We start from the raw sequence: 23877 nt of genomic DNA, 5'->3' as shown, positions 1-23877 counted from the left end.
TCCCACATTTCATATTACTATGGAAGTGCTCATAGAATCATAAAATAGACATTACATCCAAAGAGAGAAAACGATTCGAAAAGAGACATAAAAGGTCAGGAAAAGTATGTCTACATGGCTAATATCTATCTACAAAAGAACACTCACATTCCTGGGCGCCGAAGCTATTAATCACACAACCAACCAACCAACATCTCACATTCATACCTCATAACACTCAACTCGCTCACCCACCTGCATCTCCCTAACCCCCCTCAAACACCGCTCAAGCCTCTTCCTCCTCTCCCTCTCACGCACAAGTGTCGTCTTAACAAACGACCTAATCGCCTCCCGCCCAACATGTTCCCGCCAAGACGTCCACCCCGCGAGTTCACCAACAACAACGTCCTTATTCCACGCTATCTCGCGCTCAAGGCGCGCGATCTGAGCCTCCGTAGAGGAAACTTTACTCTCGAGGTCGCGGACCGAGCGGGCGCGGGACTCCTCGAGACCGGGGAAAGAGAGGTTGAATTTGCGGGGGAGGGAAGAGGACGTTAGTGAGGAGCGGGAGCGGGCGAGGTTGCGTGTTGCGGAGGTGAGTGTGTTGATTAGGGTTAGGGGGCGGGAGAGGGAGGAGAGGATGGCGGATGTTGTGGTGTCAATTGAGGAGAGGGTGTTTAGAAATTGCAGGAGCGGGGAGGAGTCCGTGTGGGAGGTTGAGAGGCATGCTGCGTAGCGAGTGAAGGCGATGGTATGGGAGGGGGGTAGGGCGTTTGTTGGGTGTTTGAGAGTTGAGAGGCACGAGGCCGCGAGGGTGACTGCGTCTGCGATGTCGGAGGTTGCGTTGCGGAGGGCGTGACCGCGGCGGAGGAGGGTGCGGGTGGTTGTGTGCGTTGCGCGGACCATGTCCTGGGCGTGGGAGATGAATGTTTCGGCTTCGCGGATGCCCTCAGGAGAGATGGGGTCGTGGTCTTCGACGATGGATTCGGTGAAGGCTTGGGCTTTGCGGTGTGAGCGGTCGGCCATCATTTGGGGTTGGAGTTCTGGGACGAGGATGAATTCCCAGAGGAGTTCGTGTGTGGAGAATGTAGGGTGGGAGAGGAGGATTTTGAGGAACTTGTCTAGTCTTTCCTGCATGTTGTGGAGGACGGCGCGGGAGGGCTTTGAGTGGATTTGAAATGGGTTGCGGAAGTCGGAGAGCGAGGGCATGTAAGACGCAGGGTGCTCGAGAGAGAGGCATTCAGCGAGTGTCTCGAAGTCCGCGAATGTACGGCGACAGGTCGTCACAGTATACATCTTCGTGTTTGCAGGTATTTCTTGGTCAGCAGTGGTAGGGGTTGGTGCCCCTGACTTGAGAACAAATCTGACTGTTGCGTCTTCGACAAAAAAGGAGCGGACGACTGTTGTAACACGCCCCGAAGGCTCATCGTGGGATGAAGGCGGATTGGATAGGAGGATCAGGTCGTCAATGCGGTTGCGAACCTCATCATCTTTGGCCAGCTCGATAGCAGTAAGCCCTCGAGCTTCTTTGACGTGAAGATCAACCCGAGAGTCCGAGAAGAGTATCCGCACTTGATCGACGCGGCCATATTTACTCGCCATCATCAAGGGGGTAAATTTCTTATCATTCGTGGCGTTTGGGTCACAGTCGCTTTCTTTTAGAATTCGGATAGTGATTTCGGGGTCGCTGACAATGTGCAACAAAGTATTGCCTTTAGAGTCAACATGGTCATCGAGATGCAAAGGTTTGCCGTCTCCCTGGGACTCTTGGGCTGCTGTGAGTGCCTCGTTCACCATTGCCTTGTAATCAGGATGATCGTAAGATCTGCACAGAGCAAAAAGCGGCGTTTGTCCGTGCTTATCACGTTGACGCCAGGGAAGTAGTCCTTTGAGCCTTTGCATAACCGGAGGCGTGCTGAACAGATAGTGCGCGACTGTACGGCCCCGCTCATCGGATTTTCGCAGGTAAGAAGCAATGGCGACTTCATCAGCCGTCTTCGTGAGGAAGTTGAGCAAAATATCGACAATCTCATTCTGCGCAAGCTGAACGGCGGCACTGAGTAAAGTGGTCCCGTCTGTGTTTGTGTCCTCCAGTACGTCAGTCACCGAATAGAATTCGTCCAAGCTAAGGAGGTACTTGAGAGCCTCAGGACGGTAACTCTCAACGGCCATCATTAAGATGGAATCACCACGAGGATCCTGAGTCTTGACAAGCGTCTCAATCGAGCTGTCCCCTTCAATTGTGGTGTTGATTGAGTTCAGAGTGGTCGTGCGCGAGAGAAATGAAATGCCAGAGGACTCAGAGAGACTACGGACATCCATTGACACCCGCTTGATGACAGGCTTTCTCTCGGTAGGGCTTCCCCAGGTCTGGAACGGAAATACGTGGGCGAGCGGAGGCGCCTCTGCTGAATCTTGTATGTTTTCTTGCTCCTCGCCTGCACCGTTGCCTTCGAATAGTGGAGGAGCCCATAGAGTCAATCTATTGGGCCGCGCTTCGTCCAGTGGCTGGCCTTGGGGATCGGGAGCGTCACAGGGGTTGTCGTAGAGCGAGTCGTGATCACCATCTGGCTCTAAAATGGCTTTCATATCGGCCACGCGTCCAGATTTGGTAGCATTCCATAATCGTTTGTTCCGGATGCTCGCTCTTCGAAGTCCCGCCGGATCAGCCATCAAATATGCGAGGACCGCTTCAAAGGTGCTCAAAGCGTAGCCCATCTCTCCGCTATCAACGTCGTCAATGTAGATGAAGTGCTGCATGTACAGCAAGCGAGCCTGCAGGTTCTTGACCTGGGATCTGATCACAACGACCAGCAACAAGGATACCAGGATGTCCGCATTTATCGTCACAGGAGCGGACTGCTTCTCGTCGCTCTTATTGTATTCGCCAGGATACGATAAGACCTTGACTGTTTCCAGAAGTGTATTCAACATGTCATGTGGGCATTTTGCGTCCAGGATTTTGCGGAACTCCTCGACTGCCTTGCCAAGCCGCAATAAGAGTTCACGTTTACCTTCTCGGCCGCCCTCGACGGCAAGACCAACCTGGGACACATCGACATACTCCATCTGACGTATCCTGGAATCAAGTTCTGCATCTTCAGGTCCGCGAAAACTGCATAGGCGAGGAAATAGTAGTGACTCGTGGACTTGCTCCGCAACATAGCGTTCAATGAGGCGTTCGACCACTGGTCCCGTTAGGTCGGTAGTAGCCCCCAGTAGCGACAGCTGCTGCTGATCAACCAGCCGAAAGAGATCAATCGCAGCGGTGACAGCCGTTTCCAGGCTACGACGCATCAAGTCTTCGTCATCTTCGAAGTACTCTTCAGAGTTGAATGGAAGGCCTCTGCTGCGGCGTGACGAGGAACTCCTGATCGAAACGACCTCATCGGCCAATGACTCCTCACGCGTACGGAGGCTTTCACCATCGCCTAGCGTCGGTGATCGTGACGGCGGTGGCGGTAGAGGTTTCCCAAGCTCTTTTCCGAATTCCCTGAACAGCCTTTCCAATCCCGGCTGCATTTGCCTCGCAATCATGGGAAAGTGAGCCAGCAGCTCTCCAAATGTCCTTATTTCCTTCTTCGGAGGCGATATAGAATCACGGGATGTTTCACCAGGTTTTGCGCTAGCTTGCGAATGGTCAGCCCTCTGGGCTGTCCCGGGAACTATGGCCGGTATAATTTTCGCGGGCTCGAAGGAGCCGATCAACGGTCTTGAGATGAAGTATAAAAGCCATGGCTGCGAATCACTAGCCGGAGCATAGTACAAAGCATCGGAGAGTAGCTGCGCCTGGCTTAGTGACTTAAACCCTGTGTCCATTGTTCAGCACATTGACCTCAAGTGGTCATAAAAGGTGCTCTCACCCTTGTTGCTGTAAACCGAGTTGTCCCTAAGGATCACAGTTCTCCCATTGGCAGTAGTCACTTGTTTCGCCTTTCCTCTACCGTCGCGCACGCTTGGGTCATCCTTCCCTCCCGCTCCGCTCGAAACCGGTATCCGCAGAGTATGGCTGCCTAGGAACTCCTCCGAGGCGACGAGGTCGGAGTATAACAAGGCCGATTCGCGGTCGCGTGACCCAATCAACGACTCACTCACGGGGACGAGCAGGACCTAGTAAGCTTCTCAGTCAATCAAGCTGTCGAAGTGCCTGGAAGCGGGTCAAGAGGGGGGGGAACCCGTACATGGTTCTCAATTGGCACGCACTGCCCCGGCACAGTGCTCCGAAAGAATGCCCGGAGAAAGGGGTTTAGAGGGTGCATCCAAGCGGTCCTGGACGACGGCCCGATGGAAGGTTTCTAGCGCTCATCAAGCCGCTTGAGCCAAATCGCGGAGTGACGTTGCCGATGTTGGTGGCCGCTAGATCGACGCAGGGAGGCAGCTCAGGCGCATCCGCCCGCAAGTATGTTGCGCAAACTGCTATTGAACGCGACGGCCGCTCGGGGGTCAACAGGAACGTCTTTAGTATCAATCGAGATGGTCTGAGAAATGGCTGCTAGGGTAAGCTAGGCTTACAGATGACTGAAATCCAGGAACAAAAGGTGTTTCAGTCAACAGCTTTCGTGAGTCGGGGGACCTGGGAGCTCTTCGCGCTATACCGGATACGGAAACCAAGGGTCTGGATTCTTTTGCTCCTTAATACTAGCATTCGAATTCAGTTGCTAACACGAAAATGTGGCATAATGTACATGGAAAATCTAAATTACAAAGCCGTCCACTTGTCCCCGAGAAACCGCGCCCTTACCTGCTCTATGCACAGGGAAGGCGATTGCGGTTCCCTTCAAGTCCAACCGTCTCTTAAGATCATTGGTATGAACAGAGGTTTTGCAAAGCTCTAGGCACGATGCATGCGAAGATGATCATAAAATAGCAGAAAAGATTTCACAGCCTGCGGACTCTCGGACTCCTCGTACCACCGAATTTGATCCTGGTTGAGTCTGCCACCCGAGACACCAGTCCTCGAATATTTTGTCCTTCCTTACCCAGTAGCGCTTTGGTGAAAGCCATGCGCCCTTGGTGAAAGCCACGGAAAATGATCTCTATGTTTTTTATGTCCAAAAGGAGTCCCCTTTCTTGGATCTGGGCGAAAAGGTGCGCTGACAGCTGAAAAGCCGGATCATAGCCTCCCCGGCGAGCTTTGCGAAATCCTAGAACCCCCGTGCCCATGGACATCAAAGGGCTACCGTTTGGCCGTGTAAGTGTCATTACCGTATTGTGTTTGTGCGATAAGACGTGGATGTGGTATGGAGGAGAGCTGTTGGCGCCGAGGCGAGCTGTAAGCATATCCTCTTCGATTTGTTGCGCGAAAGCCGCATAATCATTGCTCATCCTGCCTCGGGTCTCGCGTTCCAGTTCCCCGGTGAAAGACGACGAGGATAGATCATTTGCAAGTCCATCTGACCGCGCGCCTGGAATGTTCGACCCTAGGCTGTCTTCCGGCCGGGATTGAAGAGTCTTGGGCGTCGAAGAGAAAAGTCTTGAATGTAAAAGTGACGCTCTTGGTTGGATCGAGCGACCAACTGAGGGAAGAGCTCGTGCCAGAGAGTGTGCAAAGGTGTTATTCATCGTCGACCGGGCGGTTGCAGAGGGATATGGCTCGTGGAGTCGTGGATGCGTGGAAAGGTGGTAGGTAGGTTTGGGCAGGCGAAGAGGCCGAACTGACTGCGGCTTTTCAGAAGGGGGCCGAGTCCAGGAAAGCGATTCAGCGAAGGGCAGCGAAGTTCAAAAATAGACAAATAAGCAGCACAGACACCACATGTAGATAATTGACCTGGGATCAACGCGGCGTTGGTTCGGGAGAAGTGAAGGCGGCGGAAGAAGGCCGAATTTTCGAGTCTTGGCATTTACAGCTCGAACTTTTTCCCTTCATTGCTGCCGTTGCCGACATCGCTTTGCCTTTCGCCTCAACTCTCGATCCTCATCCTTCGGTTCCCATCTGCCGCTGAGACTCTCTTGCGCTTTCTATTGCTTGATAAGCCTCGTTTCCTTGGCTTTTACTTATATCAACGGAGCATGATAGCGGCTACGAGGATGTCGGCCACCGTGCGGCTGGCCGCTCTGCGATCTCAAGCATCGGTCTTGAGGACGTCGGGTGGAAACAGTGTTGTTTTACAATCATACTTGGCTCAATCTCCCGTCAACGCGACGCCGCGCTCAATAGGAAGTGCCAAATCTCCCGTTTCCTGCCTTCTCTCACCCTACGCCTCCCTTCACCTCACCAGATCCTTCCATGCCGGCACACCTCGGTTGCAACAGAAACAGGAGCCGCAAAGTGAAAAGAAATCCGAAGAGTCCAAGCAGGAAAAGAATGAAGAAAAGAAAGATGAGGACAAGTCAGAAAAGAAAAAGGAGGACGCGCCTCCCCCTCCTCCCCACGGGGACAAATCTCCGTGGCAAGTTTTCCGAGATACTCTACAATCAGAGTTCAAAGCGTCCAAAGAGTGGAACGAGTCAACAAAGGCGCTGGCTTCTTCAGCGCATCAATTTACTGAGAACGAAAATGTCAAGCGTGCTCGTGCTGCCTATGAAGCTGCCCAGGGAGCGGCTAGTTCACGAACCACAAGCGCGCTCAAGGGAACAGGTCGAGCTATCGGCAAGAGTGCTTCATGGACCTGGAACACTTCAGTCGTCAAAGGGCTTCGAAAGGGTGTTAATGCGACTAGCTCTGGGATCGAGAAAGCGACTCGCCCCGTTCGAGAGACCGAGGCTTACAAGACGGCTGTTGGAGGTGTGAAGAACGCCATCGATGACGGTAGCAGTTCTCGTTACGGTGGATGGATCGAGAAGGAGGAGCGCCGACGACAAAGGCAACTGCGCGAGGAGCAAGAAGCCAAGTCTGGACGTCAAAAGGCCGGCCCTATGGTCGAAGATCCAGAGTATGCCCCCTTTCTCCAAATCAAGTGCATCCTGATTTCTAACCTATTGCTTCTATTAGGGCTGGAACGAACGTGACGCTCCACAAAGACTCAGCATGGAAGGAATCCTGGCGCGACTTCAAAGATTCGAACCCCATGATGCAGAAGCTCTTCTCCATGAAGGAAACATACAACGAATCGGAGAATCCTCTTATCAGCACGGCACGCAGTATCACTGATGTTTTTGCCAATTTCTTCGCCGAGAATGAAACTGCTCAAGTCATCAAAAAGTTCCGGGAAATGGACCCGAATTTCCAGATGGAATCGTTCCTGCGCGAGATGCGTGAATACATCCTTCCCGAAGTGCTTGACGCCTACGTCAAGGGAGACGTTGAAACACTCAAGCTTTGGCTGTCAGACGCGCAATTCCATGTCTATGCCGCCCTTACCCAGCAAATCACCACGGCCGGCTTGAAGTCGGACGGTCGTATCCTCGATATTCGTGGCGTGGATGTCGTGAAGGCTCGCATGCTGGATCCTGGCGATATCCCTATCTTCGTGGTCATGTGCCGAACACAAGAAGTCCACGTTTACAGAAACGTCAAGACAGGCGAGCTTGCCGCTGGTATGGAGGATAAGGTTCAGCTGGTGAACTACGTGATGGGACTTACACGAATTCCTGAGGATGTCAACAACCCCGATACCAAGGGATGGAGAGTTCTCGAACTCTCGAAGGCGGCTCGGGACTACATTTAATCAACACTCAGCCACCAGTCACTTTTCTTCGCGCATCGCCTCGACTTTCCTCATCTCATATCCTCAGCGATCTATGATGACATACCATTACATTACTACACTTTTATTACCGGACAGACCGTTTCTCCGCTTCTCGACTTGTCTGATATATCCGACTGTACAATATTAACTATTTGAAATAGAAGCCAGATGGGCTGGCGCTTCACGTTATGAGCTTATAGTAGCCATTACTGCGGATGTTCTACTTTCTAGTATTGGCGAGCATGTATTTGTATTTTGGCCGTTCGCTATGTTGGAGTTAAGTGAGCCATTGGCATCCAATCCGATGCTGATGGCAACATTCGGATTATGACTGTTTTGGCTTTCAATGGCGCACGGGTTTTTTGGTTGACTTTTTCATCACCATCCTCCACTCTACCTATCATTGCATCAGGGCTCGGGCCCAGCGCGCTATTTGTTTCCGTCTACCAGTCTGAGTTATTACTCGCTCAGGCTACAACTCAAAATGCACTTAACTTTTCCATATTCTCAGGGTACGTCATTCGTGATTTTGTAGAGACTGGGTCAAGATTATATCTATATGCTTCTGGGCATCATAGCCATCCTTGAAACATCCGATGTATGTACCGAGGTAGTATCACCAGGGGAAGATATCATTTCAGAAAGTAACGTGAAAATTATCGTGCAGAGCTTTGTCGAATGGATAACCTATTGAGATCCGCCACGACCAGCACCACCACCCATGAAGTTACGCGCCCTGATATTGGTTAGTGAACTGAGTCGAGCACTGTAGGAATCAAAAGTACTCACATGTTGGCGATGTTGGGATCGCTCATCAAGCTTGCCATGTCCGGCATGCCACCACGTTGGCCGAAATTCTCAGCCATCTGCCGCAGTTGAGGGTTGTTCATCAAGCTGTTCAGCGCGTCCGGGTTGCTCATGAGGTTCTGGGCCATGCTGGCAAACATAGGGTTGTTCATGATAGACCCGAGATCAGGCATACCGCCGCCGCCACCACCACCACCGCCAAGCATGCTGGCCAGGGAAGAAAGATCGGGCATACCACCGCCGCCGCCGCGGGACGCACCGGGAGCATCGTCAACGGAGTCCGCAGGGGGTTCAGGGCCGCGGCTGGCCTCCTCAATCTTCTTCTTAGAGGTCTCGAGACCCCTCTTCATAGCCTCACTTCCACCGTTACCTTCGGCCTCGATACCGCTCTCGTAGGCCGACTTCGCTCCGTGGTAATCGGCCAAGTCGAATCGAGCAAGACCTAGTCGACTCCAGGCCTTGGAATACTTGGGGTCGACGGAAGTGGCTAGCTCAGCATCTTCCACAGCCTTCTCAGGCTGTCCGGACGCAGAATAAGCAGCAGCACGGTTGGAAAGGTAGATAGGGTTGGCCGGGGCGATGGCAAGGGCTTTCGTGTAAAGGTCGATGGCGATGCTGTACTCCTTACGTGCCATGGCAGCGTTACCCTCGGACTTGAGCTTGTCGGACTCGGGCGTGGGAGTGCCAGCCTTGGGCTTCGTCTCAACCTGGGGCTCGGCGCTAGAGGAACCGGCAGAGGAGCCCTTGTTGCGAAGCTTCTCGTAGACACTGTAGATGCTGGCAAGTGATTGTCCGCCAAGAGCCTCCTTCATCGCAGCTTCGTTAGACGGATCGACCTTGAATGTGTCCGCAATGCATGACTGGGCAATTTCAATGGACTCGGCGTCGTCTGCCGTGAGCGTGCCATCTTTTACGCTGGCGTTGAGGAAATCGATGATAGCGAGCGCCAGGCGCTTCTTTGACTCAGTTGGGGCCTAGCGATAAACAAAAATTGACGTTAGCTTTCAGTGACTGAAGAAGGATACAACAATCAGAGCGGGAGCTAGTTCATACCATTTTTAGGGCGGGAATGGCGACTGTCAAAGCTCGATCTTCTCCTGTATACCTGGCAAGAAGCAGTGGGGGGCGGACATTGGATGCGGGGACATTTTCGGCGGCGGCGAATCTCGAGTCTTCCATTTTGCATTGTTTGCATCCGATCTTCTCCACGTGACAGCTCCGCGAACCCCCCAAAGCCGGGCGGTGAGCGCGGAGATAGGAGCTCCATCTATCAACGCCAACGACATCATCGAAGAGCTCTTGGTGAACATGGTATCCTGCTCTGCGATCGCAAATGCCCTTTCTTTGGCATTATAACCTTCTTGGATTCACCGAAGATGATCAAACCTGACACTGCGCTTCCTCCTGACTGTCCCGCCTCTCTCGAGCCATGTACTGGCCAAACGGAGTTCCGAGGGTCTATGCGATCAATGGCCCTGGAATTCCTGCCCCGCAAACCGACGATGTAGACGATATCCTCCAAGAAGATGACTCCTCAGAGCAAGCAGAGCAGAGTGCTCCACTCAATCAGAGCAATGGCTCGGAATCGCATCCCAAATCGAAGTCCCCACCGCAGTGGGCGGATGAAGCAATCAGGGGTCTATGTGTTTCGCGCACCGGCCATATGTTTGCGACGATGGGCGAGTCTTCGATAGCTGTCTGGCAAACCAGGGTATGTCACGCTCAGACTGTTCATATGATGTGCGGAAACTGACCGGCTCAAGCCCACTGCAATTGTTGCGGCCTTTGCTCGATCGTCGACGTCACTAGAAACTTACGGTCCCAATGTTGCTTTGATGATGCGCCCCGACGCGACTATTCTTGTTGTCCAGACTTTGAAAGGCTATCTACTTACCTATACCATTGCGTCGGACCCCAACTCTCGCGTCTACCAGCAGCAGTACGATCAGAGCAGCGCCTCCCGCCGCCAACAACTAGCGCGCATCTCGGCCGACGAAGATTCTAGCAACATTCAGAATTCCAGCATTCAGTTTCGGATGGCAATTAAGATAGAGTCTGGGATCATAAAGGCCCTGGCTCTGGACAACGAGCTTGTGGTAGCGACTGTGAAGCCTGCTGCTATCCAATGCATACGGTGGACACCTGACGAGCATGGCACACAAACCACGTCGGAGCTTTTGAGCCGGGTTCTTGACGTGTCCAAACGAACATCCATTGTTGATATGGTGTATGACCGTGCGATCAACCTCATGGTGTGGGTGACCAATGAGGGGCACGCATACGCTGTTCAACGTGTCTCTGAGACGTCACAGGAGCCCAATCAACACAGAAAGCTCTTCAATGGACACTGCTTTCATACCCCGAAGAGCGAGGAAGAGAAAGCTCTCAAGGTCACGGTCAATGCTCGGTTCTCGCTGCTCACTATCAGTCGTGCCAACGGCGAGGTTCTCGTCTATACGGCCAAAGATTACCTGGGAAATGTTCCACTGTCGCACAGGCTTGAACCCCCTGCCTCACCCGGTACGACTGGCGAGCTAATGTTCATGTGCTACTCGCCGGATGGGTATTGTCTATTCGCGGGTTATGAGCACGGTTGGACCACTTGGAGCGTCTTCGGCAAGCTAGGAGGGAACAGTTTCTTGATTGATCGGTCCCTTGCCGAATCCAATGAAGAGAACTGGTTGACTGGCACGTCACATGGTTGCTGGATAGGCGGAGGCTCAGACATCATCTTGGCGGGTCAGAATGACCGGCGTCTTTGGATCCTCGAACTAGCCCGGAGCGCGCTGACAGGCTGCTATTCCTCTGCTAATCTCGCTCGAGGATTATTGCAAACTGGAACGGAAGTAATCATATACCGCGGCCACGACCTGCCTGATCTTATCACAATCTCCGGCAAAGACTCCCTTTGGCATCATGCACAGTATCCGCCCGCTTATCTGCACTCTCAGTGGCCCATCCGCTCTAGCTCGGTGTCTCAAGACGGCAGATACGTCGCCATAGCGGGCAAACGAGGTCTTGCGCACTATAGCGTGAATAGTGGCCGGTGGAAGGTTTTCGAAGATTCAAAGATTGAGAATTCCTTTGTTGTTCGAGGTGGCATGTGCTGGTATGGCCACATCCTTATCGCTGCGATTGATCGCGAGGGCTCTTACGAGGTTTGTTATACAACAAATGACGGTGACAATGACACTAACTCGAATATAGCTTTGCATGTTTTCTCGCGAGTTGCCATTGAACAACAATAATATACTCCACATAGAATACCTTCCCTCGCCAGTGGTTTTCATCGGGCCTTCCGGTGAGGATTCTATTCTCGTCTACACTTATGAAAACATTCTATATCACTACATAATCAACTCGACACAGTCACATATCACGCTCATCCCAGTGGGCCAAATTGCCTTCAACGGGATTGTGCGAGCACCCACCCGTGTCCGGTCCATCAGCTGGGTCCTACCCGAAGAACAGTTGCGTGAGTTGAGCCATCTATATGAACAGAATAAAGACGCTGATTTTTCTAGGGAACGGTGATCCGTCTCAGGATGTCAAGGTGGCATCCGTGCTTCTGTTGGTTGATGGAAACCTGGTTCTTCTCCAACCATCTATGACGGATACCGGAGACCTGAAATACGACATGCGGGTCATCTCTCACGACGTCGAATATTATATTCTCATGCGCGATCAGCTCTCCTTCAACTTTGCTCCACCCTATGAGGAATCGCTTCCGCCTAGCCCAGCCGCAGAGTTGGCTCTCAACCATTATCACAGTAACCTCTCCTTGCGGGATTCCCTATGGACATTCTCCGGGAAAGACCTCACGGCATGGGGCGATGTGCAGGAAGTCTTGCAGAGGGAGGACGTACCGAAATCTATCGAAGTACCTCTTGATTTCTACCCGTTGTCAGTTCTGCTGAACAAGGGTATTGTACTAGGGGTGGAACCAGAAGCAATTCAGCGCCGCGATGTTAATTTTGTGGTGCTGAAGTTCGCTATACGAGTCAGTCTCCCAGTCCATACGAGTCGAATTCATGCTAACTGTCTGACAGACTCACCTTTTCCTTCCTTACTTCTTGCAGCATAGCCTAGTGCAGGGCGACATTCCTGCTGCCCACTCACTATGTCAGCACTTCTCCCACCTTTCATACTTTCCGCACGCCCTCGAAATCCTTCTACACCACGTCCTTGATGAAGAAGACGAGAATGCGGCTCGAGACAGCAAACTCGATGATCAAACGTTCAAACACGATCCACTTCTTCCTTCCGTGATCTCTTTCCTCCAGGCATCCCTCCCACCTAGCATTTACCTAGATATTGTCGTCCAATGTACGCGCAAAACCGAACTCCGATCGTGGCGTACACTCTTCGCCTACCTCCCCGCCCCGAAAGACCTCTTCGAGCAGGCGCTCAAGCTCAATTCTCTCAAAACCGCCGTGGGCTACCTCCTCGTGTTACAAGCCTTCGAAGACGAGGCAGAAGGCCACGACGCCCCAGTCGAAGACTACGTCGTCAGACTAATGATTCTTGCATCTCAAAAGAGCGATTGGGAGCTCTGCGCGCAGCTCGCTCGGTTCCTGGTGGCCCTCGACGGGACCGGCGAGATGCTCCGCCGTGCTGTGTCACGTGCAGGCCTGCGGCATGGCGCTCAGGCAAATGGAATCGGAGCTGGGGCTAACCTGATGGGACTCGGCCTCAACCTTCGCTCGCCGTCCTGATCTTCACAGTCTGTCGCGCGCTCTCTTTCGTCCGGAGGCAGCCCGGGTAGAGCAAGCGACATCTCAGCCAGTGGTCCTGGGAATACAAATACCTAACCAGACTACACATGCAGAACCCACCCTGCGGACCTTACATATATATATTCATATGTACATAGCCATAGCCAGTAAATTTCAAAGCTCATTCACTTAATAAAGCTACACAAGAATGCTAAATCCTCCCTAGATAAGGTAGACCCCACCACACTTTTCCATCTAGATCTAATCCAACGCCATCTTCCACAACCCATCCCCAAGATAATGCCCATCATCAATAACAACCCCCTTCCCCTTACTCTTCACCTCCTCAGTCCCCACCTTCAACGTGCCCACCATACAAACCTCCTCCTTCCCCTCCGCCTTAACAGCAACAACAGTCCCCGCGTCCAATTTGTTTTCGGGCTCTGGTAATCGGCCCCCTGGGCTTGTGAGGCCCGGCGCCATGAGCGTTGCGCCACTGAGCACGAATCGGATGGCGCCCCGGTCGATTTGGATTGTCGGTAGCATGGACGGGAATTGGTGTAGGAGTTTTAGGTGTGGGATGGGGGGGCCGTCGAGGGGTTGGTAGAATAGGGGGGTGCTTTCTATTGTGTAGAGGGTTACTCGGTCCGGACTGGAGGTTGAATGAAAGTGGTTAGTTGGGGTTCGCTCTTCTTTTGTTTTGCTCGTGTCTTGGGTTCATGGAGGGGTAAGAGGGGCAAGGAGAGGAGCAGGGAGAGGAGCAGGGAGAGGTACAGTTTCACAGCATCAAGCTGAGCCTTCTTCGGCAGGATCTCGTCAATGTATGGTTCGCATAGTGGGTGTGCCTCGACGAGCTTCTGGCGAAGGGCGCGCTGCACGGAGGACTTGACTTTTGAGCGGTTGCTTGGTGGGATGCTGCGGTGGTCTTTTGTTAGCTTGGGTTTTGGTATGGCAGGGTGATTTGTGGGATGAGAGCTCCAAGGGAATAAGCGGGATCTGTGTATCGAAGATTAAGTGCACTCACTCTTTCTTGAACATGGTTTCTGGTCTGTTTGCGTGTTTGTTGAGTTCTGTCTCTGTTGCGGCGATGTGCTGAGATCGCGGGGAATGAGGTCACGTGCACCGAATTCTATGACATAGAGCTAACTTCTTGCTCGAGTGTCTTCTGGTTTTTGAATTTCGCATGTCTAAATATGGGAGAAAATCTACGGGTTGACATGGAGAATTGTAGTACGAAGAGTATATTTTGGTATTATGATCTAGATCTAAGACCGAGCAGCACCAGCCTTGATCAGAAGGATATCTCCATCCTCCACGATATAATCCTTACCCTTGGTCATGACCTTACCAGCGGCCTTGACCTGGGCTTCATCACCAAGCTCCTTGAGAACATTGTAGTTGTAGACAATGGCTTGGATGAAAGTCTTTTCGAAATCTCCGTGGATGACACCGGCGGCGGCTGGGGCCTTGGTGTTCTTACGGATAGTCCATTGACGGACTTCGTCAGCTCCAGTGGTGAAGAAACTGGCCAGGTTGAGGACCTGACGCATCTGTACGATGGCCTTGGGCAGACCAGACTTGGCACCCAGCTTCTTGCACTCCTCCTCGGCTTCGGCCTCGGTCTCGAACTGAGTCAGACGCTCCTCGAAGGAAGCGGAGATAGGGAGAATAGAGTCTCCAGGGGAGTTGGTCTTGATCCATTCCATAAGCTTGGGGATGTACTTGTTCTTCTGGCGAATGTAGTCCTTCTCGCTCAGGTTGACCAAGTACACAACGGGCTTCGCTGTGAGAAGGAACAGAGGGTTGATGACTTCGACCTGCAAAGTTGATTAGCTTTAAAAATAGCTTCAACGTGCGAGTGAAAGCAATGAAGATGATGGATGCAATCAGACAGGGTTTGTTCTCATACTGCCTCTACGTTGGAATTAAATTGAGGCATTCGACGAGCTGGGTTAAATCGAGCAAAGCTCTTATTCATCATGCAAGGTGCTGGAGGAAGAGTAAAGCGCAATAAAAATAACTTACCTCTTTAGGGCTCCAGTCACCGTGGCGCACATTCTTGCCCTCCTTCAAGAACTCGAGGATCTTGGCAGTAGTGGCCTCTTCCTCCTTCAGCTTCTTCATCTCCAGAGACTGTCCACCACGTCTCGTCTGCTTGCTAAGAGCCTCAAGAGACTTCTCGACGAACTCGATATCCTTGATCCGCAGCTCTTCGCTGATGATAGTCAGATCACGGACGGGGTCGACGTCACCTTCGACGTGAATAATCTCCGCATCGTCGAAGCATCGGACGACCTGGAAAATGGCGTCGACGGCACGAATGTGAGACAAGAAAGCGTTACCAAGACCGGCACCAGTCGAGGCTCCGCGAGTGAGACCGGCAATATCATAAATGGTCAGGTTGGCAGGAACCTTTGACTTAGGCTTGTAGTGTTCGCACAGCCAGTCGAATCGCTCATCGGGAACGATGACCTTGGCCTCTTCAGGGTCAATGGTGGCATATGGGAAATTGGCCGGGTTACCAAGGCCCGACTTGGTGATAGCCTGGAAGAGTGTGGACTTGCCGACGTTGGCGAGACCAACCTGTCATGGTGTTAGGACATCTTGAGTTACGAGGTGTGGCCGAGATGTGAAGGAAGGTGGAAGATTTCAGGGGAGGTGCAGATTATATAGGAGGGAAAGGAGGAGGCTGGGGGGGCAGAAGAAAAAATTAATAGCTGGTGGGGTCTTGCTCACATACGATACCACTCTTCAGGTTGTTTCCGGGACGGCCCAGGAGGACCTTTTCTTGGACTTGGGCCTTCTTGGGGGGCATCTTGGGTTTCTTCTTCTTGCTGGAAGCGAAGCGGCGGAAGTCAAGAGAAAGGAGGGGAGCAGAAGCAGAGGCAGTGGTGGTGACGAGTGGAGGGGCAGAAGAGGAGCAGCTCAAGGCCAGGAAACGTGATACCGTCGCAGGACCAGCTGCCGACCGGGTCGTGAAAAGCAGGACGGGAGACGTCGTGCCGGCGGCCCACCAACCAGTGGGCTGAATCGCTAGAAATAAAGTAAGAAAGAATTAAATATACAAGGTCACTTAAAGAGAGGACCTAAAAGAGCTATAATACACCAATTGAACGGTTTGGACTCAAAGCAATCGTGTTCTCAAAGCTGTCAAAAATTATCCTGGTTTTTTTACATGTATTGCTTGTTATGGCAGTATTTCACCGCCCACATGATTACTGCTGACTAATGCACATGGGCTCCTTCCTGTAATGTTCCTGGTTGTATATCTTGGCATTAGACTCACTCCTTCATCTCCATCTTCGCGTCTACTCGAACCCTCGACTCAAGTCAACGCTGAAATTGACCTCGGCCCTGATTGCTCCTTACACGGCACAGCCCTTCCGCATCCCAATCTTCACTACCAACACCACTACGGGTGATGAAGAGACCTGTGGGATCCCATTTCTGCTTGATCGCGTACAGGCGGGGATAGTTACTGCCCCAGAAAGACGACTGAAAGTCCTTCTCGTAGGCATTCGCCTCGTTGAGATATGCACCCATTTTATGCGGCCCTTCCACCGAGCGGAGACGCTCCACTACTACCTCGGTCACATGCTCTCTGATTGCTTCTTGTTCCGCCAGAGACGCATTCGGATCCCAATTAGCACCAATGGTGATATGCGTGACAGCTTCTCGCCATACCGGATTGAGGGCGCTGTCCACGGACTGTCCGTTCCTAGCCACGGCGCCCCCAGCCACAATATGGCCGGTAGCAATTTTACCAGGGGCTGACAGGAGACTTTCCAGTGCCGATGTCAGTCTCTCAGGTCCAGTTTCTGACACCAGTAGATCGCGTGAGAAAAGCCTAGAGCCGAGCAGTGCTATACCACCAGTGCTATCCGCATCTCCAGTGATGAGCACCTTGGAAATGAGATAGTCAATGCTTGGCAAGAGATATGTGCTGAACTGCGTCTCAACGGCTGTTGTCGCGTTTAGCTTAGCGAGCAACGGAGCAAAGATTTGATTGATTTTCGCAACATCCGTCTGATTGGGGAACATGAGCGTGGCCGTGAAACCGGAGATGGTGGTATTGTCAGTCCAAGGCAGCTGGGGAAAGATGTAATAATAACCCGCTCCCCCAGCGTCGTTCAGCGTAGGCACGTGTTCGTGGAACTGGGTCATCGCTTCCCAGAAATTCGGATGCGCGATAGCGGTTGTGATGTTGAGATTGCTTAGGATTACAGGCGCTTCGTCAAAGGTCCTGAGCGTGACATCCACGACAACTCCAAAGGTGCCGCCGCCTCCACCGCACAGGGCCCAGAAGATGTCGGAATTCTGATAGTTGTTGGCAACGATCAATTCACCCTGTGCACGTCAACAAGGTAAAAATTATGAGAGGATAGTCTCACGCACATCAGCAGTTACAACGGTGAATTAGAGGGCATTGTCAGATGCCATTCCTTTCCACGGCCCAAGGAAAGAATGGCCACCACCTTGGATGTATCCACCAGCAGCCCCGACAGTGTGAGCTGCGCCAGCAACGACCACTCTCTTCTCCTCGCCAAGCTTCTTGTATAGTTCCTGGAGACTGACTCCAGCTGCAAGAGTCACCGCCGGACCCTCCCCCCTGGGAGCCGCCTCTGGCACAAAATCATGAACAATCTCGATGTCTTTCAAACCGCTCGTAACGATTTGCAGTGACTCGGGCGCAGCAGAACGGCCCAAGAAGCAATGGCCAGAGTTCTTGATAGCCAGACGAAGATTGTGCTCCTTTGCAAAGCGCACAGTTTCCTGGATGTCGGACGTAGACTTGGCCATGGTCGAGTAGAGCGAAATACGGCCTTGTCCGCAGGGTTGGTCGAAGGGGGTCTCGATATGGCAGTATTGGTCTTGCTCAGGCCATGCCTCCCAGTTCTCGTATTGGACCGCTCCCGGTTGGGCCGCTCTCCATGTCGAATTGGTCCACAATGCTTGAACAGTCTGGCAAGCTTCGCTTTGTTCGCCTCCGTCATGACAAACGTCAGCCACTGGTCTCACGGCGACTAGGTACCCGTTGACTGAGGCGTTCAGCGCGTTCCACTCCTCTGGAGACGGCCAGCAACTCTGGTGAGGTCTGCAGCGGCAGTGGAAGGGCTGCGGGCCGGCATACGCCAACGAGGTAAGCAAGAGTAGGAGAAAGTCCTTCATGATAGACAATATGGTTGCCAACTAATGGTGACTCGGTTTTTTATTTGGTTTCATGGTCGCTTTGAAGCAACCAGTCGAGGTGCTCTATATATAGCCGTGCTTCTCCCAAGACCTCAAGGTTTGTCTTCAATTTGTCCTGATGTCATTGCCTGCCTTATCTCCGGTTATCTCCCGCCGGAGGCTCATCATACCAATAGCTCTAGGCTTGGAGACGCGGGATGATTCTGAACTCTAATGAGTATTGCTCATTTATAATCTGACGAATTAGGCAATAACCGCGAGGAACAGGAATCCAGTGCGGATAGCGCTACTACTGAACCTCAATTAGGGCATCCGAATCAGGCTATACGAGCCTGTGGAGCAAACGGTGGCTATGCCCTGTGCCCGTTCCTGACAACGACAAAGTTCCCAAACTCAAACTTGACTTTATCAAATAAGAGAATCTTGAAGCCTTGGACTGACGTCAAATCAAAAATCACCGGGCGACAACCTCGTATTCGTTGTCGTTCAGCTGGTTCAGCCTCACGTGTTCGCGATTCATGGCCACTTCTGATTGAACATGATCACTGCTGTGTCCTATCAACAGGTCACTCATTATGTATAATCTCTAAGCCACATGGGGCTGAGTATATGCACGAAGTAGATGTTGTCGACTTCAACTTCAGCAACGCCCGGCGGTCGAGGGCTGAAGCCAACAATATATATATGATGTAACTTGCAATCTTCCACAAGCAAATATCACACTTTGAGCTCGGCCTGCTACAACTGCTGAGTTATGACAGGTCGGCAAAGCGACTATAGCCACCATTACAGCCGTGACCGAGACCACGAAGAGTGTTCAGCATAGAACGCTAAGTGTACAAGATGGAGACCCGCGAGTCTTCAGCAGTGGGAAGGGCAGAACCAGGCTTTGCGGACAAAGCTAGATCGGAAGTGGTTAGCCGCACCGTGCGGATGACAACTGCCCCGTTGTAATAACGGTACGCTGTAGCGTTTCTGTTTACGTGACGGGGGAGTGGATGTTCCCTTCGTGGTACTTCGACGAGAAGCATGGGTTGCGATTTTACAAGGCGTCGGATACGCCAAAGGGCTACGGCAAGATGCAGCCATGGAGTCATTATTCTGAGTATAAGTTTTATGAGCTCCGTAATTGATTAGTCTGTCACGGGGGTGGTAGGTTTGGGGTGCTGTCGTGTTTTGCAGCGGCATATCTGTCTATTCTCACGCAGATGGGTTCGGCTCGGGCATGGCAGTCAGAGTGAGTTGGTGAGATACTATCCTTGAACCGCAGTTCACGGGTAAAGCTCTCCTGATAAATATACCCTAGCTTTTGTCCTGACTGGCTGCACCAAGGAATGCAAGTTGGCAAGGTCACCTGTAAATAGATGAATAGAGAAATAGATATCAATAGTGTACATTCGCAACATCCCATTCCCTGCCCGGTTCGAATAACTAGAAAACGATCATAAAGCTAAAAGGAAATAAACGAAAACATTAAACCAGGTAAATGAAATGAAATTAACTGCCATGCTTTGAACCTGAACTAAATCAAAACACACCACCCATTGACGTTGCCAAGCTCCTTGCTCCATTAACGCCTAGTCTGAAGATTCCCAAGAAGCACAAGAGAAGAGGGAAGAAAAAGAAATAAAGTCTTGAAGGAGTTATTAGGAGGGACATAAATGCCTATCAGGTTAGATCTCCATAGCATCACCAGCATTAGACTCATTATCGACAACGCCGAGTAACTTCGCATAGGGGACCGTAACGCGCTGGAGATCGCGGTGTTTACCTGCAAGTAAACGTTACATATTAGCAAATGCCACATGTCAGAATAACGCAAAAGACTGTTTCTTACCAAGAGCCAAAATCACCTCCTTGAGCAGAACCTCTCTAGGCCAACCACAAAGCGTCTCGGCATTATCATTCCAGTTCCGATCGACATCATCAGGTCTGCGCCGTCGAAGCGCACGGGCCGTTTCCGATGATGATTCGTTGGTTGAGTTTCCCTCTTCGTCGCCTTCGTCATCTTCGAAGAGTCCGCCTAGCAATCCCTTGAGCAGTTCCTCGACTTTACCCTTTAGCCCCTCTGCGCCGATCCGCTTGGCGTACATGGACAGGTACAGGCGGAACTCCTCACGCGCACCGAGGGATAACGCGGCCGCGAGACGGTTCTCAAGATGCGCGATTGAGACGCTGGATTCGAAGGACTCGTAGCCTTCTCGGCTAAGTAGGACCTTGATGAGGCGTTGGAGGAAGTAAGCGCGGCCGCGGAGGAGGGTTTCGTTTGTGGTGTTGCGTTCCAGGAAGGGGATGATTCCCGCTGAGACGGCGGCGCGGGCGTCTGCGTCTTTCTGTTTCTGTGACGCGTCGGTGGCGGATTGGAGGTTGCCGACGGGGGCCTCGGTTGTGTTCCAGTATTGAGAGCCGACGGCCCACCAGGGTTCTGAGAGACGTTGCCAGGTGTAGAGGGATGGGGAGTAGGTGTAGCCTTCGCCGTTGGAGAGGGCGACGATGACGCGACCTTCGGAGTTGATGCGGGCGTTTGTGATGGAGGGGGCGGAGGAGGGGTGTGCGCCTAGGGTGTGGATGGCGGCGTCGAGGACGGGCTGTAAAGAGACGGGCGGGTGTGGGGAGGAGAGGTGTTCGACGTTCCAGACGTAGCACATACCTATGGCGGAGATGGCGAGGATCCAGGGACCGTGGCATTCTAGGATTACGGGCTGGGCTTCGAGGACGAGGGCGCTGACGAGGCGGCGGCCTGCTGGGGTCCAGATGTAGACGGAGCCTTCTTCGCAGGCAGCAGCCCACATGTTTTGGTTACCTGTGACGAGGAGGACGGTGCGTGGGAGGAAGTCTTGCCAGAGGGGCTGTTCGCCGCGGAAGAGGGTGAGGCGAACGGGTTCACGATCGACGGCTCGCGTCGTTAAGCTTGCGGGTGATGGGTTTCGAGCTTCAAAAACAACGTCTACTCGTGATTTGCTGGAATCTCCTGATGCGGCCGGTGGCTCTGTTGGTTTGCCTGCCGAGTCGATGGCACGTACAATGTGACTGCGAACCTTTGGCACCGCCAGTCTAAGTTGGCTTACGGCCATGCAAGGGTTCACCACTGCAGGCCGAATAAACTCTGGAGTTGGCTGTAGCCCTGTAGGTGCATTCTGGGGTTGCGCTGGGAGGAGGCCATCAGGTGTGCTGGTGAGTATAGGAGTCGCGCCATTCTGGCCTGCAAGAGCCACGCGTTTCTCAACTTGGCCATCTTCATCCCCCTCAAATTGCGCAAGCTTTCTTTTGTTCCCGAAAAGCAACGTCGCCAGGCCACCCTTCGGTAGCCCATCAAACGGCTTGGAAAGGTCAACGATGGATTGCGGCGTGTCAGCCTTGACCTGGTTACTGACGGACGCCATCAATCGAGCCTGCGGTAGGGACGACTCTGCGGCTCCGGCACCAGATACCAGAAGAGGAGCAATGCGTTTCTTCCCATCTTTCGTATACGTAGGCCGCTGCTTCAGCCTTTCCAGCTTGGCTTGATAAGGATCAGGCTTCTCAGGTTCGGTGCCGTTCGGTTGCGATTTCTGGGTATCGGGCGTTGGAGACGGTGCAGCTGCCGGGGTGACACCATTCGATGGCAACGGAGTTGGTTTCCCATTTGTAACTGCATCACCGGTTTCATGATCGTCACCCATCAACGCACCCATGCGTCCTTCAACGCCCTTGAGCTCGCCCGCCTTACTCTTCTCCTCAAGGAGTAGCCCGTCCGTAGTCTCCGCAATTCCTGCACCTTTCCTATTCGTGCCGAACTTCGTGAGCGATCTCTCGTTCTCTTCCATCTCCATAGCATAGCCGAGGTCTCCGTCCTCGAACCGGACAGCGAGGATCGTCCCATCCAAGGCAGTCGCATACAGACAGCTACCGTCCGGGCTCCAACATAGATCGGAGATGGACTTCGCTGCTAGTTCCTGTGCCACCACGATCGGTCTCGGATTGCTCGTGATCCAAACGCTGAGAGACTTGTCACCCCCGGCGCAAGCAATGACCGTGACAGCGGTTTGCGCCGCATTGTCCTGGCCTTCAGCGGGTTGATTCTTGATTGGCTGCGAAGAGTATAATCGCGGAGAAAAGGCACAGACTTCAACGGGAGCTTCATGCCCAATGAGGTTGATATCCCCATCCCACGCTCCACGATTAATGATCGCGACGGAGCTCACGGGCCCATTGACCGCATTTGCGGCAGCAATATGCATCCCGTCCGGCGACCACGAGCACCGACGGAAGTAGGCCGTAAGCGGCGAATTCTGAAAGGGAGCAGTAATAGTCTGCTCAAGAACAAAATTATTCATCTGATCGTGCGACGTCGAATTCGGCGCTGGCGACGTGAAGCGGAAGATCCGCACGGTGCGGTCATCGCTCGCCGTCGCAAAGTACTTGTTTGCCGGATCAAATGTAATTCCCTTGACGTGACTCTGGTGCACCGAGATCGTTTTCAGCTTCTCGAATGTATGTCCCGACCACACGACAACTTTCGAGTCCAACCCGACGGAAACCAGGATCGACGAGTCGTACGACCACCCCAAGTCCTGCACGTCGTTGTCGTGCCCGATCAGTCTCCGAATCGTGCGCCAATTCTCGACTGGTGGCGCTTCGTTCGATCCTGCACAGAAAAAACCCGTCAATCTCTCATCCACCTTCCCGAATTGCAAGACTCCAGACCAAAAACCTACCAAAACTCGTAGCATGCGACGGCGGATTCGCATCCAATGTGTAGATACAAACAATCTTATCGTCCGCCCCAGACGCCAAGTACTTCCCATTATGCGAAAACCGAACTGTGTGGATTGTGCCAGAGTGATTGCTCATGGACGCAAGCTGCTTCGGCTTGTTGGCGTCCTCGGGACCGTATATTGCTTCCGTAGACCATATGCGCACGTAGCCATCTGTATGTAGAGGTTGAACGTGTCAATTGGCGTCCGACATCCGTTGTAGTATGTATGGAGCGTAGAGGGAAAGGGGTGGTGCAGGTAGGTAGGAGTGGACAAGATAAGACTGACCTCCTGCGGCCGTCACCAAGCGGCTTCCATCTGGGGAGACATCGCAGCTGTAGACTTCGAAGGCCTTCCGCTCACCTGCAGTTAAAAGTAAAAAAAAAAGACGTTAACCAGAAGTCCCAAAGACCAAAAAAGTCTTCAGAAAGATGGGACGGTATGTCCGCATCTCAAACAATGCACGCGGAGATGTAAGAGAATCAATTACCTCCATGGGTCAACCAAGTCGGCTTGATGATATGCATCTTCGCCTGTGCCCTCTGCCTCTACCGCTCTTCTCTTTTTTCTTTTTATCTTCGCACCGGATATTCGGGGGGTATCTGTTGGATTGATTGTCTCGAATCGGGCCCGTGTAGCTCGCTAGCTAGCTCGATCACTGCAAAGTTGACGTGGACAAGGACAAAAGAGGAGGTAACCGGTGCATCGCAGGATGCCCTCGTGTACCGGAATCGAAGAAAGAAAAGCGCGGGAAGTTGCAGCGGGCAGTAGGACGGTAGCCGGGATGTCGAGGGAGAGGGAGGGCAATGGACAGAAAAAGGG

At 52.6% G+C, this 23877-nt stretch overlaps 11 protein-coding genes across 11 annotated transcripts; 3 read left to right on the top strand and 8 right to left on the bottom strand.

The window, feature by feature from the left end:
* Positions 1–201: 201 nt before the first annotated feature.
* On the bottom strand, positions 202–4238 carry BDV17DRAFT_281012 (putative VPS9 domain protein; the record flags this gene model as incomplete). The annotated part of the gene is made up of 3 exons (XM_073759962.1): positions 202–3788; positions 3843–4089; positions 4161–4238. 3 exons carry the CDS (start codon positions 4236–4238, stop codon positions 202–204), a joined length of 3912 nt encoding a protein of 1303 aa, XP_073616991.1.
* Positions 4239–4585: 347 nt separating this feature from the next.
* Positions 4586–5877, bottom strand: BDV17DRAFT_260012 (mitochondrial 37S ribosomal protein uS11m). Its single transcript, XM_073757499.1, has one exon. The coding sequence runs from the start codon at positions 5539–5541 to the stop codon at positions 4858–4860; it is 684 nt and encodes a 227-aa protein (XP_073616990.1). The 5' UTR covers positions 5542–5877; the 3' UTR covers positions 4586–4857.
* Positions 5804–7989, top strand: tim44 (protein translocase subunit TIM44). Its single transcript, XM_073764637.1, has 2 exons — positions 5804–6851; positions 6911–7989. Exons 1-2 carry the CDS (start codon positions 5989–5991, stop codon positions 7584–7586), a joined length of 1539 nt encoding a protein of 512 aa, XP_073616989.1. The 5' UTR covers positions 5804–5988; the 3' UTR covers positions 7587–7989.
* BDV17DRAFT_49533 (uncharacterized protein) lies at positions 7761–8244 on the top strand. Its single transcript, XM_073764638.1, has one exon. It carries the CDS (start codon positions 7935–7937, stop codon positions 8193–8195), a length of 261 nt encoding a protein of 86 aa, XP_073616988.1. The 5' UTR covers positions 7761–7934; the 3' UTR covers positions 8196–8244.
* A 49-nt stretch (positions 8245–8293) lies between these two features.
* On the bottom strand, positions 8294–10162 carry BDV17DRAFT_49492 (putative Hsc70 cochaperone (SGT)). Its single transcript, XM_073764636.1, has 2 exons — positions 9468–10162; positions 8294–9388 (listed from the first exon to the last, which is right to left on the bottom strand). The coding sequence occupies exons 1-2, from the start codon at positions 9591–9593 to the stop codon at positions 8393–8395; spliced, it is 1122 nt and encodes a 373-aa protein (XP_073616987.1). The 5' UTR covers positions 9594–10162; the 3' UTR covers positions 8294–8392.
* On the top strand, positions 9536–13291 carry BDV17DRAFT_260003 (RIC1 family protein). Its single transcript, XM_073757498.1, has 5 exons — positions 9536–10125; positions 10178–11572; positions 11622–11889; positions 11939–12414; positions 12464–13291. The coding sequence occupies exons 1-5, from the start codon at positions 9844–9846 to the stop codon at positions 13127–13129; spliced, it is 3087 nt and encodes a 1028-aa protein (XP_073616986.1). The 5' UTR covers positions 9536–9843; the 3' UTR covers positions 13130–13291.
* Positions 13292–14174, bottom strand: BDV17DRAFT_260001 (translation machinery-associated protein 20). The gene is made up of 3 exons (XM_073757497.1): positions 14154–14174; positions 13904–14044; positions 13292–13781 (listed from the first exon to the last, which is right to left on the bottom strand). Exons 1-3 carry the CDS (start codon positions 14165–14167, stop codon positions 13391–13393), a joined length of 546 nt encoding a protein of 181 aa, XP_073616985.1. The 5' UTR covers positions 14168–14174; the 3' UTR covers positions 13292–13390.
* Positions 14175–14362: 188 nt separating this feature from the next.
* On the bottom strand, positions 14363–16276 carry BDV17DRAFT_260000 (YchF/Obg family ATPase). The gene is made up of 3 exons (XM_073757496.1): positions 15870–16276; positions 15155–15712; positions 14363–14946 (listed from the first exon to the last, which is right to left on the bottom strand). Exons 1-3 carry the CDS (start codon positions 15942–15944, stop codon positions 14395–14397), a joined length of 1185 nt encoding a protein of 394 aa, XP_073616984.1. The 5' UTR covers positions 15945–16276; the 3' UTR covers positions 14363–14394.
* An 86-nt stretch (positions 16277–16362) lies between these two features.
* Positions 16363–17419, bottom strand: BDV17DRAFT_49477 (uncharacterized protein). Its single transcript, XM_073764635.1, has one exon. It carries the CDS (start codon positions 17291–17293, stop codon positions 16460–16462), a length of 834 nt encoding a protein of 277 aa, XP_073616983.1. The 5' UTR covers positions 17294–17419; the 3' UTR covers positions 16363–16459.
* On the bottom strand, positions 17396–18739 carry BDV17DRAFT_49474 (uncharacterized protein). Its single transcript, XM_073764634.1, has 2 exons — positions 17525–18739; positions 17396–17476 (listed from the first exon to the last, which is right to left on the bottom strand). The coding sequence occupies exon 1, from the start codon at positions 18296–18298 to the stop codon at positions 17546–17548; it is 753 nt and encodes a 250-aa protein (XP_073616982.1). The 5' UTR covers positions 18299–18739; the 3' UTR covers positions 17396–17476; positions 17525–17545.
* A 932-nt stretch (positions 18740–19671) lies between these two features.
* Positions 19672–23868, bottom strand: hir1 (putative histone transcription regulator Hir1). Its single transcript, XM_073757495.1, has 5 exons — positions 23546–23868; positions 23344–23418; positions 23017–23229; positions 20157–22946; positions 19672–20090 (listed from the first exon to the last, which is right to left on the bottom strand). The coding sequence occupies exons 1-5, from the start codon at positions 23580–23582 to the stop codon at positions 19993–19995; spliced, it is 3213 nt and encodes a 1070-aa protein (XP_073616981.1). The 5' UTR covers positions 23583–23868; the 3' UTR covers positions 19672–19992.
* Positions 23869–23877: the final 9 nt, after the last annotated feature.

The sequence above is a fragment of the Aspergillus undulatus genome (genome assembly GCF_047715775.1).
Source record: "Aspergillus undulatus strain CBS 261.88 unplaced genomic scaffold BDV17scaffold_16, whole genome shotgun sequence".
Lineage (NCBI taxonomy): Eukaryota > Fungi > Ascomycota > Eurotiomycetes > Eurotiales > Aspergillaceae > Aspergillus > Aspergillus undulatus.
This window is presented reverse-complemented; position numbering and strand designations above follow the sequence as displayed.

Excerpts from the sequence above, each read along its gene's own strand:
- BDV17DRAFT_49477 (XM_073764635.1), bottom strand. The coding sequence starts at position 17,293 with ATGACCCAGTTCCACGAACACGTGCCTACGCTGAACGACGCTGGGGGA.
- BDV17DRAFT_49533 (XM_073764638.1), top strand. The coding sequence starts at position 7,935 with ATGACTGTTTTGGCTTTCAATGGCGCACGGGTTTTTTGGTTGACTTTT.
- BDV17DRAFT_260003 (XM_073757498.1), top strand. The coding sequence starts at position 9,844 with ATGTACTGGCCAAACGGAGTTCCGAGGGTCTATGCGATCAATGGCCCT. Across the intron at positions 10,126-10,177 it reads TAGCTGTCTGGCAAACCAGG|CCCACTGCAATTGTTGCGGC; the intron begins GTATGTCACGCT and ends GACCGGCTCAAG. Across the intron at positions 11,890-11,938 it reads CCTACCCGAAGAACAGTTGC|GGAACGGTGATCCGTCTCAG; the intron begins GTGAGTTGAGCC and ends TGATTTTTCTAG.
- BDV17DRAFT_49474 (XM_073764634.1), bottom strand. The coding sequence starts at position 18,298 with ATGAAGGACTTTCTCCTACTCTTGCTTACCTCGTTGGCGTATGCCGGC.
- BDV17DRAFT_260000 (XM_073757496.1), bottom strand. The coding sequence starts at position 15,944 with ATGCCCCCCAAGAAGGCCCAAGTCCAAGAAAAGGTCCTCCTGGGCCGT. Across the intron at positions 15,713-15,869 it reads ACAACCTGAAGAGTGGTATC|GTTGGTCTCGCCAACGTCGG; the intron begins GTATGTGAGCAA and ends ACACCATGACAG. Across the intron at positions 14,947-15,154 it reads GTGACTGGAGCCCTAAAGAG|GTCGAAGTCATCAACCCTCT; the intron begins GTAAGTTATTTT and ends TCAACTTTGCAG.
- hir1 (XM_073757495.1), bottom strand. The coding sequence starts at position 23,582 with ATGCATATCATCAAGCCGACTTGGTTGACCCATGGAG. Across the intron at positions 23,230-23,343 it reads CTTGGTGACGGCCGCAGGAG|ATGGCTACGTGCGCATATGG; the intron begins GTCAGTCTTATC and ends CTCTACATACAG. Across the intron at positions 22,947-23,016 it reads GTCGCATGCTACGAGTTTTG|GATCGAACGAAGCGCCACCA; the intron begins GTAGGTTTTTGG and ends TTTTCTGTGCAG.
- BDV17DRAFT_260001 (XM_073757497.1), bottom strand. Across the intron at positions 13,782-13,903 it reads CAGCTTGATGCTGTGAAACT|TCCGGACCGAGTAACCCTCT; the intron begins GTACCTCTCCCT and ends TTCAACCTCCAG.
- BDV17DRAFT_49492 (XM_073764636.1), bottom strand. The coding sequence starts at position 9,593 with ATGGAAGACTCGAGATTCGCCGCCGCCGAAAATGTCCCCGCATCCAAT. Across the intron at positions 9,389-9,467 it reads CCATTCCCGCCCTAAAAATG|GCCCCAACTGAGTCAAAGAA; the intron begins GTATGAACTAGC and ends GTTTATCGCTAG.
- tim44 (XM_073764637.1), top strand. The coding sequence starts at position 5,989 with ATGATAGCGGCTACGAGGATGTCGGCCACCGTGCGGCTGGCCGCTCTG. Across the intron at positions 6,852-6,910 it reads CCTATGGTCGAAGATCCAGA|GGCTGGAACGAACGTGACGC; the intron begins GTATGCCCCCTT and ends TGCTTCTATTAG.
- BDV17DRAFT_260012 (XM_073757499.1), bottom strand. The coding sequence starts at position 5,541 with ATGAATAACACCTTTGCACACTCTCTGGCACGAGCTCTTCCCTCAGTT.